The 18,903-nt window shown below is 36.0% G+C and overlaps 1 protein-coding gene across 2 annotated transcripts in view; it reads left to right on the forward strand.

The window, feature by feature from the left end:
- Positions 1-18,903, forward strand: part of CSMD3 (CUB and Sushi multiple domains 3) — a 1,467,857-nt gene that overhangs the window by 976,714 nt on the left and 472,240 nt on the right. For both annotated transcript variants that reach the window (XM_027561290.1, XM_027561291.1), the window contains 4 exons: positions 4,683-4,871; positions 9,845-9,961; positions 15,849-16,064; positions 18,297-18,485. In XM_027561290.1, coding sequence (XP_027417091.1) covers positions 4,683-4,871; positions 9,845-9,961; positions 15,849-16,064; positions 18,297-18,485 — 711 coding nt within the window. The remainder of the gene's footprint in view (positions 1-4,682; positions 4,872-9,844; positions 9,962-15,848; positions 16,065-18,296; positions 18,486-18,903) is intronic.

An 18,903-nucleotide genomic window follows, 5' to 3' on the forward strand; every position in this document is an offset into this window, starting at 1 on the left:
GTAAATTCCATAATAGGTTTTTTCCAGCAATATCTATGTAATATTATTATGAAAGGAAATACTAAGGAAATGTAAAAAGTATTAACTAAAAAATCTTAAAAGTGAGTTCATACAATCATTATTTGTGCAGTTCTGAAAAACCAACAATAAGTGGAAATGTCAGTCTAAGATGTATATGAACATTGACAAATTCTTCTAGCATTCACTTCATAAACTCAGTCATACTTCTATATTTTCCTCACACTCATTGCATACATTTCCATTTAAAATATTTAATTTTGTTATTTTGTATGAAGTATTGAAAATTATATTAATATTATAACGTAAAATATATACTCATGTATATGCAACTATGGCTAACATAACTAGCCAAAGGCTATATATTAAAACAAGCTCTAATTTACAGTCGGAGAAGGCAATGGCACCCCACTCCAGTACTCTTGCCTGGCAAATCCCATGGACAGAGGAGCCTGGTAGGCTGCAGTCCCTGGGGTCGCTGCGAGTCAGACACGACTAAGCGGCCTCGCTTTCACTTTTCACTTTCATGCATTGGAGAAGAGCATGGCAACCCACTCCAGTGTTCTTGCCTGGAGAATCCCAGGGACAGGGGAGCCTGGCGGGCTGCCATCTATGTGGTCGCACAGAGTTGGACACGACTGAAGCGACATAGCAGCTGCAGCAGCTAATTTACAGTGCTGGAATCAGTTTACAATAATTTCACTTAGAATACTACAGTTTTGTTTAAAAAATCTAAAATATGTCTGATTTTTTAAATTGATTCTGATATATATATATATATACAAATCTCTGTTTTATTTATAAACATCTAACATATTTAGACGTGTGGATGTATCGCATATGATGCACAGTTGCACACATACATATAAACTCATGTATTCACACATTTTAATCTGGAAATATGTTGCCATATATCTTCCCATGAAAAACAGTTGTGGTGATTGTATCTAACAATACATTTAAGATTACTGCAAGATATCTTTATATCAGTTTCAGATAGATATTGTATCTCTTATTTTTGTATTCAAGTCTCCTATGCCCCCTCGCCCCTCAGAAAAAAAATTCCAGCATTTAAATTTGTAACTGTATATTCCATGTTAGGTGTCTGTCTTCAGTAAATCTGGATGGACCCGTGAGGTTTTTTTTTTTAATTATGAATGTATATTTATTATTTTCTTTTTGTTTTCAACCTTATCTACAATATCATTTAATTATATTAACTTCCCTTTACTTAGAGCTTTGTGGCATGGAAATATATTTTATGAACTATTATAAAATGTAATAAGAGGATTAACACACACTTGGGAATTAAAATGAATTTAAAGAATTTTAATTTCGATCTTTAACATTTATTAGTTAAGCCTGAGTCAGAGTAGAGTCATTTTTAAAGGTCTATTTCAAAATTAATTTTCACTGGCAATTAATTTGTATCAGTGTGCTAACATTAGCAGACACCATTTTCACTTTTGTCCAACGTTCTATTCTATGCCAAATACATCCTATTCAGTCCATTTCAATCAAGGTAGGTGGTCATAATCGTGTTCTCATACACGATTATTTTAAGAATTATTTTAAGAATTATGTTAAACCATCATGCAAAGTGTTATTAAAAGGGTAAGGATTTTCTATAAACTGACCAACAGATTTAGTTCAGATTCTTGCTAAAACTGAATTAAATGGACCAAGGACAGAGCCCGGGGTGAAAGTGAAAGTCAGGTCCGACTCTCTGCAACCCTATGGCCTATACAGTCCATGGAATTCTCTAGGTCAGAATACTGGAGTGGGTAACCTTTCTCTTCTCCAGGGGCTCTTGCCAACCCAGAGATCGAACCCAGGTCTCCCAAACTGCAAGCAGATTCTTTACCAGCTGAGCCACAAAGGAAACCCGAGAAGACTCTAGTGGTTAGCCTATCCCTTCTCCAGTGGATCTTCCAGGAGTCGAACTGGGGTCTCCTCCATTGCAGGCAAATTCTTTACCAACTGTGTTTATCAAGGAAGCCCAGCCAAGGGGTGAGCCTGACTCTGAGTTTGGCTAAAGCAGAGTCTTTCTCACAGTCAGCAAGTTTGTCACCTGAAGGCCTTTGGTGAAATAGTCCAAATTATTACTGAGGGCTAGTGCTTAAATGGCAGAGTAGAGGCTAGGTAATTCTGAGGCTGATGAGAGGCGCAACAGATACTGATTTTGGTCAAATCTGCCCAGGAGACAGTGACTCTGAATTTAAATTTGTTTACAAAAGTTCATTTTCTTTCATTTTTATTCTAATTAGCCTTGTGGTTTATTTAGTAAACCAAAAGGCTAATTTAAGGGCTTCCCTGGTGACTCACTGGAAAGAATTCACCTGCAATGCCAGAGACCTGGGTTTGATCCCTAGGTCAGGAAGATCCTCTGGAGAAGGGAATGGATACCCACTCCAATATCCTTGCCTGGAGAATCCCATGGACAGAGGGGCCTGGTGGGCTATAGTCCATGGGGTTGCAAAGAGTCAGACATGACTGAGTGACTAACACTTTCACTTGTTTAGTATTGTGAGATAATCTCTAACATCACAAACCCTTTCTTACCAAGAAAACAAATAAAACACTATTTCTGTCGACACTTTGTTAATAAGTTTCTCAAGCTGAAGGTATCCAAATTATCTTTTTTAAATGAACCATTCACAAGCCTCAAAATCAGTAGAGAAAAATTTTTTATTTTACTACTTAAAACTTTAAAAATATATTTGGTATTTTGTGAATTTCTATTTTTATTTTAATGGAACACATTAAAGGAGAAAACTTGATTTCTCCAGTGAACCAAATTTTTATGGGAAGGATTTCTTGAAATGCCATCACTGGTTGTACTCCAGAACTTGATTTTATTCCCTTTCTTGGGCACTTTTACTCGTCTGTCTTCCTCTCAAAACAGGAAGATTACAAACACTTCACCAATAGCATAAAAGTTATTTATAGTTTACAAAACACATTAAAATAATAAAAACAACACAGAATAGACTTTCTGTTTTTTGTTTTGTTTTGTTTTGTTTTAGTGCAATCCCCAATCCCAAGGAGCTGTATTATGTTGTATTTCTTGAAATCTAGATATAATCATGTATCTTAGATTATGTAAATATCATATAAAGCAAGGCAATGATAAATGGCTACAGAACAAATCCTTTGACACAGATACCAATCTCTGAGACATACTTAGAGTCTCCTAAAGCAGTTAAATGGAGTTTTAATGATAGAAGTAATTTCATAGGATTATTTTAATGACTAAATGAGGTAAATTTTGCAAACATTTTAGAGTTGTAAAAACATGGAATATAACAAGCTGAAAACATTAATTATTGCTATGATAATTATTGTATATGCATCTGCTGTGCTGTGCTTAGTCACTCAATCATGTCTGACTCTTTGCAATCCCATGGACTGTAGCCCGTCAGGCTCCTCTGTCCATGGGGATTCTCCAGGCAAGAATATTGGAGTGGGTTGCCATGCCTTCCTCCAGGGAATCTTTCCAACCCGGGGATTGAACCCAGGTCTCCCTCATTGCAGGCAGATTCTTTACCATCTGAGCCACCAGGGAAGCCCAAGAATATTGAAGTGAGTAGACTATCCCTTCTCAAGGAGATCTTCCTGACCCAGGAATAGAACCAGGATCTCCTGCATTGCAGGTGGATTCTTTACCAGCTGAATAACCAGGGAAACCCATAAATGTGTGTGTGTGTATATATACATACATATATAAATATATGGAGTGAAGTCGCTCAGTCGTATCCGACCGTTTGTGACCCCATGGACTGTAGCCTACTACGGTCCTCTGTCCATGGGCTTTTCCAGGCAAGAGTACTGGAGCGGCTTGCCATTTCCTTCTCCAGAGGATCTTCCTGACCCAGGGATGGAACCCAGGTCTCCCGCATTGTGGGCAGATGCTTTACCATGTGAGCCACCAGGGAAGTCCTATATATATATAGGACTACATATATATATACACACACATTTATACATATATACATATATATATATATATATATATATATATATATATATATATATACACACACATAATTCGGAGGAGGCAATGGCAACCCACTCCAGTACTCTTGCCTGGAAAATCCCATGGATGGAGGATCCTGGTGGGCTGCAGTCCATGGTGTCATTAACAGTCGAACACAACCGAGCAACTTCACTTTCACTTTTCACTTTGATGCATTGGAGAAGGAAATGGCAACCCACTCCAGTGTTCTTGTCTGGAGAATCTCAGGGACGGGGGAGCCTGGTGGGCTGCTGTCTATGGGGTCGCACAGAGTTGGACACAACTGAATCGACTTAGCAGCATATACATAATTTATAATACAAAATTTGATAGACAATTATACATTTTCATTAAGTTTTTATGTACCTTGTAACCTGATTTTGGCATCACCGACTTGATGAATATGAGTTTGAGCAAGCTCCAGGAGTTGGTAATGGACAGGTAAGCCTGGCCTGCTGCATTTCAGGGGTCGCAAAGAGTCAGACACTACTGAGCTACTGAACTGATCAGCACATTAATTTATCTGTAAAAGTTATCACCAATAGTTGTTTGTTTTGAAGAAATGAGTTTGTTTAAAAGAATAAGAATGTATTTCAGTGATTTAATTCTCATCAAGCTTACTCTTTTTCATATTCCCTTTGTTTTCCAGGTGTTACAGTGAACACCTATTCTTGCTTGGATCCTGGCATACCTGTACATGGTCGTCGTTATGGTCATGATTTCTCCATTGGATCTACTGTTTCGTTTAGTTGTGATCCTGGATACAGGCTGAGCCATGAAGAGCCCCTTCTGTGTGAGAAAAACCACTGGTGGAGTCATTCACTTCCAACCTGTGATGGTAGGTTCAATATGGAAAATAAACCAATTTATAAACCAAAAATAAATCAACATAATCTTGTCAAATGTGAGATTTCTTGAATTTTGCCAATTTTATGTTATCAAACCATTAATAAAGACACAAAAGAATGAATACTGATAATAAATCAAACTTACCCAATGCCTAAGGATGTTATATGTATTTTTAAAATGTGTTGAGGTAACCATTTTAGGTGCCTATTGTGTCCTGCACTCCTTGAAAAAATAGCATCAAAAATGTCAAATTGGTATCAGGTGAATGCAATGAAGAGCTAGAGCATTTACCTCCTGCCTGGAAGACAATGTGTAATAGTCCAAATCCTGCCTAGCTACACAGCTTTATAGCAATGTACCAGACTTCCCTGTGATGGCCAGTTCCTGACCATAGAAAATAATACACCAGTGTCCTTATCTCTTATTTATTTCTATGGAAAATAAGTCAGCAATCCTTCATTTTTTAGAAAACATGTATGAAAATACAATGAAAGAAGCTGCTTTCCTAAGATTGGGAAATACTTGTACCCGTAAAACACACACACAAAGTAAATCTATCCATTGGTTGTGGGTTTTAATTCTCATTTATAACACTATTCATAACATATTCTTATCCTTTTGCCAAGTGGAAGATCACATTTCCCATTTTATAAGTGTTTTCAAATACTGTCAGTGCCATCATTTTTGTGTCAATTTGTTTTTATAACGAGGTTTAAAAGAATCCTCAGCATATCTGCCCCATATTTGGTGCAGTACAATTTGTAATAGTCAGCATTCTTGTGGCTTAAGTGACAAAAACCCAATTCTAACTGATTTTTAAAAATGAAAGAAGAATTTGTTTTTCGAAGTTTCAAACTTAGAAAAGGGCTTCCCTGGTGGCTCATATTGTAAAGACCCTGCCCGCAATGCAGGAAACTCAGGTTCAATCCCTGGGTAGAGAAAATCTCTGAAGAAGGGAATGGCAACCCACTCCAGTGTTGTTGCCTGGCGAATTCCATGGACAGAGGGCTACAGTCCATGGGGTCACAAAGAGTGGGACACAACTGAGCGACTAACACAGGCCAAAATTAGAAAAGGCACACATGGCATACTTCTTGTTGCTAATGATAATCATGAATTCAGACATTTTCAAGGATATTTCCATTTCCACCTTGGCTTTTCTCTCTCCTTATCATCATTCTCTTTAGTTGAAACCAGGCTTTTTCTATATGTGGGACTAAAGGTAGAGAATACACTCTCAGGAGAATGGAATCATATAACCTCACATTTCCAAAATTAGAAAAGAATGAGAGTTCTACCATTCTATTTTAATTAGAAAAATATGAGGAAAGGTCTCTGATTAGTCCATACCTCTACCAGAAATTGTAGTAATGGAAAAGTGCCCTTTATGATTGGCTTTCTCCAGTTCATGTGTCCATCCATCCCTATGAAGACAAATGATAGAGTAATTCACCAAGATAGAATGGTTTGGTGGTGATATTATCAGAAGAAGCAGGAGAAAAAAAAATAATGTCCAAGTATACCAGCATGCCAGTGGCACCCCACTCCAGTACTCGTGCCTGGAAAATCCCATGGATGGAGGAGTCTGGTAGGCTGCAGTCCATGGGGTCGCTAAGAGTCGGGCATGACTGAGCGACTTCACTTTCACTTTTCACTTTCATGCATTGGAGAAGGAAATGGCAACCCACTCCAGTGTTCTTGCCTGGAGAATCCCAGGGACGGGGGAGCCTGGTGGGCAGCCATCTACGGAATCCCACAGATTCGGACACGACTGAAGCGACTTAGCAACAGCAGCAGCAGCATACCAGCATGCCAGAGAATGCAATGGCACCCCACTCCAGTACTCTTGCCTGGCAAATCCCATAGACGGGGGAGCCTGGTAGGCTGCAGTCCATGGGGTCGCTAAGAGTCGTGCATGACTGAGCGACTTCACTTTCACTTTTCACTTTCTTGCATTGGAGAAGGAAATGGCAACCCACTCCAGTGTTCTTGTCTGGAGAATCCCAGGGACGGGGGAGCCTGGTGGGCTGCTGTCTATGGGGTCGTACAGAGTCGGACATGACTGAAGTGACTTAGCAGCAGCAGCAGCAGCATACCAGCATGCTTAAGTGTTATTAATAATAAAATTGAATGTGTCTGGTTTGCCTAGGAGCAACATAGACCCTTATCATCTCTCATCAAGGCAACTGGAATCAACCTTAAATTCAATATCCAACTACTTCAATCTAACCTTCATTCTATTTCATGTTATACACAATGTCAAAAATATTTAATGACTTTGTTTCCTAGGGATAAAAGTTCAAATTATTAATCAAGAAATTCATGATTCTTAATAACGTGGACTCTATCCTTTCCAGTTTTGTCTCCTTCCAGTATTCTTACCTCTTTGTTTTTTTGAAAGATCATTTATGTCACATTGAAATCTCCATCTTTATCTATCTTCCTCTTTTGTAACCCCAACTCATTCTGAGTATAGCTGTGAAAAGTGAAAGTGAAGTCGCTCAGTCATGTCTGACTCTTTGTGACCCTATAGACTGTAGCCTACCAAGCTCCTCCATCCATGGGATTTTCCAGGCAAGAATACTGGAGTGGGTTGTCAGTTCTTCCTCCAGGAGATCTTCCTAACCCAGGGATTGAACCCGGGTCTCCTGCATCGTAGGCAGACGCTTTACTGTGTGAGCCACCAGGGGAGTCTAGCTGGACAGGAAGCATAGCTGGACAAGGCATAGTTTATATTCACTTTTTTGAATGTCTGAGCTTTGTGTGAAGCTGCTACTTAATTTTTCATTCATTCTAACTGAACTCGACTACACATAATATTGTACACTGATTTGATTATGCTTTTCCTTCAGTTTAAACTTCTTCCCCAGAGGCAACTAATCTAAAATTCCTTAAAGGGAGGAATAGTGAATAAACAGAATTTATTCTCCTGAGCCAAGAGTGTAACCTCCATTGACATAGATTGCCTGGTTACTCAAGGTACAGCTTGCCTCACTTTGGCACACATTAGTTCTTATCGTTTCTTCATCAGATCAGATCAGATCAGATCAGTCACTCAGTCGTGTCCCACTCTTTGCGACCCCATGAATTGCAGCACGCCAGGCCTCCCTGTCCATCACCAACTCCCGGAGTTCACTCAACTCATGTCCATTGAGTCAGTGATACCATCCAGCCATCTCATCCTCTGTCGTCCCCTTCTCCTCTTGCCTCCAATCCCTCCCAGCATCAGAGTCTTTTCCAATGAGTCAACTCTTCACATGAGGTGGCCAAAGTACTGGAGTTTCAGCTTTAGCATCATTCCTTCCAAAGAAATCCCAGGGCTGATCTCCTTCAGAACGGACTGGTTGGATCTCCTTGCAGTCCAAGGGACTCTCAAGAGTCTTCTTCAACACTACAGTTCAAAAGCATCAATTCTTCAGCGCTCAGCCTTCTTCACAGTCCAACTCTCACATCCATACACGACCACAGGAAAAACCGTAGCCTTGACTAGACGAAACTTTGTTGGCAAAGTATTGTCTCTGCTTTTGAATATGCTATCTATCTTGGTCCTAACTTTCCTTCCAAAGAGTAAGCATCTTAATTTCATGGCTGCAGTCACCATCTGCACTGATTTTGGAGCCCAGAAAAATAAAGTCTAACACTGTTTCCGCTGTTTCCCTGTCTACTTCCCATGAAGTGATGGGACCGGATGCCATGATCTTCGTTTTCTGAATGTTGAGCTTTAAGCCAACTTTTTCACTCTCCACTTTCACCTTCATCAAGAGGTTTTTTAGTTCCTCTTCATTTTCTGCCATAAGGGTGGTGTCATCTGCATATCTGAGGTTATTGATATTTTTCCCCGTAATCTTGATTCCAGCTTGTGTTTCTTCCAGCCCAGTGTTTCTCATGATGTACTCAGCATATAAGTTAAATAAACAGGGTGACTGTATACAGCTTTGACGGACTCCTTTTCCTATTTGGAACCAGTCTGTTGTTCCATGTCCAATTCTAACTGTTGCTTCCTGACCTGCATACAGATTTCTCAAGAGGCAGATCAGGTGGTCTGGTATTCCCATCTCTTTCAGAATTTTCCATAGTTTACTGTGATCCACACAGTCAAAGGCTTTGGCATAGTCAATAAAGCACTCCAGTGTTCTTGCCTGGAGAATCCCAGGGACGGGGGAGCCTGGTGGGCTGCTGTCTATGGGTCGCACAGAGTCGGACAGGACTGAAGTGACTTAGCAGCAGTAGCATCTAGGTTTCCTTTAGTTTTAATGCTGATAAAATTATCTGGTCTATTGTAACCACTGGTGTTAGAAGGCATTGTTAACTGTGATTTAGTCTACAGTAAATAAACATTGAATCAAAATTTAATTTCTTTTACTTCAGTTCATAAATATTTATTTTTATTATCTTGGAGTATTTACTAAAAACTAACTATCCTCTCAGAAAACTCTTTTTATTCCTTATGTTTCCTAGAGAAATGCACAAGTTCAGAAACAGCTTTCTAAATTTCAGTTTACTCCACTATGTCAAAAGGAATTCTGTGAAGAATGACACCTATCCCTTTAGGAATCTAAAATATAAATAATTTTGTATAATTAACAAATTGTTTTCTTAAAGCTTAGTAAAAGAGCAACTGCTAAGCAATTAATTACTCATGTTTAATTTATAACTGATTTATGCAAATGTTGCTTGTAATTAGAAATATATAAGTATGTACTTTAAATGCAAATATGAAAGGTTGAGCTAAATTCTTTTGGGGCTGGTATTAATTCTCAGATACAATTATATACCTTTTTCTTCTCTAGTGTTTCAAAGGATGAAGTGAATTTCTAGTATTGGAAGAGGTCTTTACACACTCCTATTATTTCCAGGAAGTAACTTAAGCAAAGATAATCAGACTCCTATTTCAAGAGAGATTTGTTCAGCCTTTGCCTCTCTTAACAGTGATCATATGACTATATTTCTTTGTATTTTCAGCATTATGTGGAGGAGATGTTAGAGGGCCTAGTGGAACAATCTTATCACCTGGTTACCCAGAATTTTATCCAAATTCTCTGAATTGTACATGGACTGTTGATGTAACCCATGGAAAAGGTAATTTGTCTCATGCAATGATAATGGGCTATCTTCTTAATTTTCATTGCATATATTTTTATTTCATTGTCCTTTACAATGTCATTTTGCATGAGCAAAAACAGATCAGTACTAAAATATGCTAATACAAAATTCAATTTGAATAACTGCAGCAGAGGATTATATTTACTTTTCTGTAGTATTATAACATACATGCTCATATGATTTTTTTTCAGAATGGTAATATATATATATATTAAACTAATGTAATTTGAAATTTTCATAACAATAAAATCTCAAATAGGATGTCTTTTGTCTCTGGCAGAGTGTTAAGAAGTTGATTTCAAAAATTCAAAGGGAAATAGATATTCTGAAGTACTGAACTGATTGTAAAGTAAACAGTACATGTTTATATACACTTGTTTTAAAATGGTTTATTTATTATAAATAAATATAATATAAAGAAATATAAATAAAATGGTTATTTATTATAACCATATACCCTATATAAATGTATAACTGTCCTAGAAATATTTGTCTCAAATTTTCTGTCAGTACTGCAGTTGGATCTCACGCAGTTGAGTGAAAGTAAAAAATTGCGCTGTGCTTATAGTAGAGCTTAATAAATGTCCTTTGAACAAATAAAGAAAGCACTTGTAGTACTAAATGTGATTTATTCATGCAATACAACCAAAATATTCAATGAATATTAGCAATATAAATGGTTTAAGATAATAACTTGACAGTGGGAAAATGGGCATTCTAAATATCAAAACAAAAATGGATGAAAATTATTTACCTGAAAGTATCTATATGCTATTATTTTAAAAAATAATTTATTCATGTTAAAAACTGCTTATTCTTATTGGTTTTTACTATTACATTGTACATGGGCTTCCTGGTAGCTCAGCTGGTAAAGAATCCATCTGCAATGCATGAGACTCCAGTTTGATTTAGAGAAGGGATAGGCTACCCAGTATTCTTGGGCTTCCCTGGTGGCTCAGTCAGTAAAGATCTGCCTGCAATGAGGGATGCTTAGGTTCGATCCCTGGGTTCAGAAGATCCCCTGGAGGAGGGCATGGCAACCCACTCCAATATTCTTGCTTGGAGAATCCTCATGGACAAAGGAGCCTGGCAGGCTACATTCCATGGAGTCACAAAGAGTTGGATATAACTGAGCAACAGCACACACATTACATTGTACTTATTGGCTTTATTATCAAAGATCTAAAAATTAAAAAACCCAAATCCTAGCAATGAGAAGGTGATGTTACAGTTTTAAAAATTAAAGCTTTATTTAAAACATTTGAATCCACTGTGGTTTTTACACGATGTGTTATTTTATTTTTTAATTTTATTAGAATAGAGTTGCTTTACAATGTTGTGTTAGTTTCTGCTGTTCAATGAGGTGAACAGTTATACATATACATATATACTACATATAAGATCTTTTTTTAGATTTTCTTCTCGTTTGGTTCACCACAGATTCTTGAGTTGAGTTCCATGTGCTAAACAGCAGGTTCTAATTAGTCATCTATTTTATACATAGTAGTTTATGTATGTTAATCCCATCTCCCAATTTGTCCCACTCCTCCTTCCCCCACCATTGGTAACCATGTGTGTTATCCACATTTGCAACTCTATTTCCACTTTGCCAATAAATGAAAACCATTTCCACTTTGGCAATAAATGAAAATAGAAAACCATTTTTCTAGATTCCACATATAAGAGATATACAGTATTTGTTGTTTTTCTTACTTCACTTTATATGACCATGCACAATGCTTTTTATACTTCTGTTCAACTATGTGAGATATATCTGCAGTTCTGATAAAATATTTGAGACACAGATGGTTAGCCTTTATTGAAATTATACATCCTTTCATTAATGGTGAAGGTAATATAAGGATGGTTCTTTTAATGAAAATTAAATACTATTGAGAAAAAAATGCTGTTAAAATGAGTATTCTGGTATTTACTGCAGGAATGAAGTCGAAGACTTCACAAACTGTCATTTTTGTTGTTCTCCATAATAGAAGACTATTTGTTGGAAGTTAACCAAAGCATCCTATTATCCCACTGTGTAGCAGATTAATGGAGTTTAAAATAAGCTTGCTTATATTATACAAGAAAATGGAGGGCTACATACTGCTTGCTGTGTAAACAGAGGTTTAATTAACACTTGAGGTTTTGCACCTTCAGACGTTGCAAGTGTTAATTAAATCTGTATTTACATGGCATGAAATGCAGATTATGTGCTTTTCTTGGAAGAGCCAACAAAATTTGTTCGAAGTACAACTGTTCCAAAGTGTAGTCAAAGTTTTGTGAAGGATAATCTCTTAAAGTTAGGAGAAATTATCAAGATAATGTAGTTAAACTTCTCACCCAGTCCATATACACACACATTGACACACAAATGCACATCAGTATTGCACCCTGAAGGTCAAAATTCATGATAACTATAACTATAAGCTAGATATTAATAATATTTTACTTCAAGCCCAAGTTTTTCATATATTTACATAACAAAAATTACCTTAATAGGACTTTTTGAGTTATCACTTTTATGGGACGGTACTATGATGTTGTAACCACTTACTTTTTCTCACTATTCTTCATACCCACTGCCCTATTAAGATTGTATGTCTTTGCCTGTCTACTTCTACTTCCTGAAATGTCCACCCAAGGGTTGCTCTTCCACAAAGAGCTGTTCACTTTTGAAGGTCATTGCCTTCAGAAGCATCTGCTAGTCCCTCTGACAACCTACCTCTTAAGTTTATGCTCTGATATTGACTCATATTAATTACTTTCATAGCACTTAGCAAAATGTTTGAACGTTTAGTTTATGTATCTTTTTCCCTTAGATAGACTATGTTATTTATAATCTCATTTTTTATATTCTATAATGCTTATAATATAGTAGGTTCTTAGTATCATTTTATTATTTAGATTAATTGCCTTTCATTAAAAGGTCTTTTGTCTAAAAACACAGATTTTATTGCTTAAAACATAATATGATAAACAGAAGCTTCATTTTTTTAAAGTAGTTGACTAGGGCAGAGTGACATGAAAACAACTGACTTTCAGGTTGAAGAAGTAAACAATAAATGATAGCTAAGAGTTGCTGAGCACTTCCTCTGTGAAAGCACTGTGCCAAGTCATCCCTTATATTGTCTCATTTAAACTTTAGGACAACTCTATTAGAATCCATTTTCCCAGATGTCCGAGAAAGTGCGTTTCAGAAAGGCTATGCATGTAATACATGACAGTGGGCTCATTAGCACCGCTGCCTAACAGAATTTTAAATTTTCCCATGTATTAATTTCAGTACACATAAGAACAAGCACATTTTTCTAAGAAAAACATGCAGGCTGATAGACTGATTTTTTTTTTCTTTTTTGTTCATTTGCTCTTCTGACTATTTTTCTTATTTTTAGTCTCTGACCAAAATCTAATTCACTTTATCTGAACTTCCACTCATGTTAATTTGTAAATTTAGATATCAGTTAATCTAGATGGCAAAGTATCTTCTCCTTGCTACATTGCCATTTTCATTTACATCTGTCTAGTATCAAATGCCACATTTATATTGAAGAACTTTTGAGACACTGACTTTCTGGACCCAGTCCTAAAAAGGGCTCATTGTGGAGTGAGAAAAAAAAGATGTGTTATATTTTGAAAAAAGTATCATTGTATATTTCAAGTATTTTCCAAGTTGAAATCACTGGCCTATTATGCAATAATAACTTATCATTACTTATATTTTCAGTTTATTTTTTGGTCTCATTTTATTTCACTTTTTGCTTTTATAACAAACAAGTGATAAATAAGGAGTTTGGGATTAACATATACAATAAAATAGTTAAACAACAAGGGCTTACTGTATAGCAAAGGGAACTATTTTCAGCATCTTATAATAATCTATACTGGAAAATAATATGAAAAAGAATACACACACACACACATATCTGAATCACTTTGCTGTATACCTGAAACTAACTAACACAACTTTGTAGATCAACCATACTTCAATTTTTTAAAAAAGCAATGAAGACTCCAAAACTATCCATCATTTGGAACTATAAAGTTGATAAATAGCATTAAGAATGTTATTTTATCATTACCCACTAACATATGTTACTGAGTTTTTGATGAAGCTTTTGGAGATTCTTCTAGATCAAATAAGAAAATTTATTAAGCACTTCAAAAGAAAGATCAATGTGATATCTTCCTTTATTTCATTTGGTACTTAAATACAGCATCCCAGGTGGCTCAGTGGTAAAGAAATCTGCCTGCTAATGCAGGAGACACAGATGTGGGTTTGATCCATGGGTCGGGAAGTCCCCTGAAGGAGGACATGGAAACCCACTCTAGTATTCTAGCTTGGAAAACCCCATGTCAGAGGGGTCTGGCGGGCTACAATCCATAGAGTTACAAATAGTCGGACACAGCTGAGCAACTGAGCACACACATATGCATATCTTACAAACAGTATAGGATGTGTGTGTGTGTGTGTGTGTGTGTGTGTGTGTGTGTGTAATTGTTAGGTTATTACATGCATTTGAGTGTCATTAAACAGTCACATAAGACACAATGCAATGACCGTATTCACCAGGACAGAACAAATGAAAAAATAAAAATAAAAATTTAAACTTTCAAATATTGATGAAGATACAGATCAATTGGATTTGTTGATGAAAATGTAAATTGGCATAGCCACTTTGTGAAACAATATTAAGGCTGAACTATATATATATATATGTATGTATATATATATATATATTAATTTCCCATGAGCCAGTAATTCTACTCCTAGGTATCGATCCAACAGAAATAAGCAATTATGTTCTTCAAAAGACATACTTGAATGCTCCTAGCAGCATTTTCTGCATTCAAGCTAAAATGTCAATTATCTAAATAACCATCAACTTTTGAACAGACAAATGTGTTGTGTTCACAAAATGAAATGGATTTCTAAAACAACTTAAAATCACACACAAAAGTAGAGAGAAATCTCACACACTTAGTGGTAAGAGAAAGAAACTCAGGGGCTTTCCAGGAGGCTCAGTGGTAAAAAATCCATCTGCAATGCAGGAGATGTGGGTTTGATCCCTGGGTCAGAAAGATCCCCTGGAGGAGGAAATGGCAGCCCACTCCAGTATTCTTATCTGAAATACTATGCACAGAGGAGCCTGGCGGGTTACAGTACCTGGGGTGGCAACGAATTGGACATGACTTCGAGACTGATCACGCATTCTAAAGAACTCATACCAAAAAGAGTATACCCTATATGAATCCATTATATAAACTACAAAGAGTTGCTAAGCACTTTAACATGAGTGGAAGTTCAGATAAAGTGAATTGGATTTTGGTCAGAGACTAAAAATAAGAAATAGAAGAGCAAATGAACAAAAAAAAAAAAAATCAGTTTATCAGTCTGCATGTTTTTCTTAGAAAAATGTACTTGTTCTGATATGTACTGAAATTAATACATGGGAAAATTTAAAATTCTGTTAGGTATTAACAGAGTAGTCGATCCTATTAGAAGTTGAATGAGTGGTTACTTTTCCCAAAACACTTCTATTTAAATAAAGGGTATAAGTTTTCCTTGAAATTTTCAGAAAATGCATGTAATTTCTTTTTAGACAGTAATTTTAAAAATTTATTTCCAAGCAGTTTCCAAGACATGACTCATTATAAACCTTATAGAGAAGCAAAAGGAAACAAGCAAACAGAAAAACTCAAAAGAAAGATATAATAATTATACTATATATTCAGAATATTTTATACCAGTGCCTTTCATTTTCACAAAAATCTGTTATAAGAGTCCTGATTTTTGTTAGTTTGGTAACTCTGTGTGTTTTACTAATATACTTTATGAGTCTAATTTTCCTCTTTTCCTTATTAGGTGTACAGTTCAACTTCCACACCTTTCATTTGGAAGACCATCATGACTACTTACTGATCACAGAGAATGGCAGTTTTACCCAACCACTGGCACGCTTGACTGGTTCAGAACTTCCTTCAACAATCAATGCTGGTCTCTATGGAAATTTCAGGGCTCAGTTGCGCTTCATTTCTGATTTCTCAATATCATATGAAGGATTCAATATTACATTCTCTGGTAAGAAAATATGTTTTAAAACCAGAGTTTTAAAAGTGAAAATAGCTTATGCATGATCAAACAGAGAGAGAAAATGAGACAAAAAAGGGTGAAAGCAAAAAAGCTATCTGCCAACAAATTTTAAGGAAAGTTTGAAATGCCTTGAAGATTGACTATAGTAATATATTAAAGGGGACCTTAAAACAGTAGCAAAAAAGAAATTAATTCACAAAAATTTACTAGAAATACAATAAATACATTTCTTTAACTTATATTCCTGTAGAATTCTGAGAGGAAAACTTGCTAAAAATGTCAAGTGAACTTAAAATGGAAGCCCATACATATATGTAAAGGTTTACTTAGTCCATTAATGAAATGTGAATTAAACCAGTGATATTCTAGTTTTGTGTTTCTGGGAAAAGTCATTGTTTGCAGGCCAAGATTAATATATTCATTTGGAACTAGATGATCTAGAAGCAAGTTAATTCTATTATCCTTTTTATTCTAGAATAACCTCTATAGGCAATATTATATCTATAGACAATATTATAACTTGGATTATAAGGGAAGAAAATTGTAAGACAAAACTGAACAAAGAAATATTCTTGTTAGTTCTACTTTTTAGCTAAATGGAATAGTGAAAGAGAATACAGAAACAATAAGTAAATCTTATGCCAACTTGCTAATACTAAATTTACAATATTGCAATTATACATAATTATATTAATAATATATATTACAAATATATAAATAAAATAATAAATACTGACTTTGTTCTTCAGTTGTTATTCCAGTATTTGCATGGAGATATTTGTCTACTAAAATAAGTTATTTCATAGAGAAGAACAAATGAGCATAATCAGTTTTAACCTAGAATGTTATTAAAATAATAGCTCATCAACATGAAGCAATCCCTTTGTTCTCCACTACAGTTAGGTACTAAGTGTGTGTTCTGGGAATGTTTTTAGATAAGCTACTTCTTCTTAAGACTCTATATAAATTATATTATGGTTAATTTAATTTAGTCTGTCATACCCTGAAGAGTGTTTAAAGGTTTATTTTCATGATGTTCATTCATTGCTTGAGGAAATTCTCTTGTATAAATCTGTATTTTACAATTTTAAGTTTGTGGGCAGTCAGTATTACATAAATTCTTGCTTCTGAAGTCACGTATTTTTCAGAATATGGATTAATAGAATTCCTCGTATACTATAGGCACAAGAGTCTTTGTCATTTAGACTAAAACCATTAAGTAAATGTCATTTCAAAATGTAAATGATTTCATTCCAAATGATATTTTTGCATTTGAAAATATTACTCTATCATGCCATTATTTTAAATCAAAAATCTAAATAAAACAAAACGTTTCTAATAGAGAATAAAAAATACAAGATAAATATCTACATTTCCAATGTATCATTCACAAGGTGACACTTTCTCATCTTTATTTAATTACACATAAGAGTATTTATTATATTATTAGGTCTTTCACAGTTCAGTTCAGTTCAGTTCAGTCACTCAGTCATGTCTGACTCTCTGCAACCTCATAGACTGCAGCACGCCAGGCTTCCCTGTCCATCACCAGCTCCCGGAGCTTGCTCAAACTCATGTCCATTGAGTTGGTGATGCCATCCAACCATCTCATTCTCTGTCATCCCCTTCTCCTTCTACTTCAGTCTTTCTTTTCAATGCTCCTTCCACCTTTCTCAGCATCAGGGTCTTTTCCAATGAGTCTGTTCTTCTCATCAGGTGACCAAAGTATTAGAGTTTCAGCTTTAGCTTCAGTTTTTCCAATGAATATCAGCACTGGTTTCCTTTAGGACTGACTGGTTTGATCTTGCAGGTCTTTCACAAAAGAAGAATATTATGTGTGCCATAGTATATACCCATAATTACATCTATGTGTGCTCAGTCGCCTCAGTCTTGTCTGACTCTGGGACCCTATGGACTGTAGCCCACCAGGCTCCTCAGTTCATGGGCTTTCCCAGGCAAGAATACTGGAGTGAGTTTCCATGCCTTCCTCCAGGGGATCTTCCTGACCCAGAGATATAACCCACTTCCCTGTATATCCTGCATTGCAGGAGGATTATTCACCCTTGAGCCATGGGGGGAAGCCCGCAGTTATACTTATAAGCACTTTTAAAATGTATGGCTAGCCCTGAAAGCAACCAGTTTACAAAATATAGAAGTATACCCTCAAAATCACTACTGTTTTTTGTTTGTTTGTTTGTTTTCCTCTTCATCCAATTACAGAGTATAATCTGGAACCTTGTGAAGATCCTGGAATTCCTCAATATGGTAACCGAATTGGGTTCACCTTTGGGGTTGGTGACACTCTGACCTTCTCATGCTCATCAGGTTATCGTCTGGAAGGGACATCAGAGATCATCTGTCTTGGTGGTGGCCGACGAGTGTGGAGTGCACCTCTGCCAAGGTGTGTGGGTACGTGGTCAGCTGCTTTCATTTGCTTGTATGTGTAGTCACTGTCCATGGAGTTGCATGATTATACACCCTTTTTAAAAAATATGTAATCTGTTGAATTTCTTCATTTATTTCATATTAATTATTTCAATTTTTTTTTTTTTTTTTTACTTGGCAATCTGGTAAAACACATTTATCTTCTCAACTGCTCCATTCAGCCTACCATGCTTCTAAATTTGTCTTCGGATCATGGGAATAAGGAACGAAGAGATGGTTAGAGAGACAGATAATAGATAGATAATAGAATCATATTTTGAAAGCTCACAGACAATTGCATTTCTGCATTCTATTAATAGATGTTTTTTCATGATTTCTGACAATATTTGATAACTTAGAATTAACACCTATGAAAGGATTACAAGGGAAAATAGTAGAGAAT

Source organism: Bos indicus x Bos taurus, chromosome 14, assembly GCF_003369695.1.
Source record: "Bos indicus x Bos taurus breed Angus x Brahman F1 hybrid chromosome 14, Bos_hybrid_MaternalHap_v2.0, whole genome shotgun sequence".
Taxonomy (NCBI): Eukaryota; Metazoa; Chordata; class Mammalia; order Artiodactyla; family Bovidae; genus Bos; species Bos indicus x Bos taurus.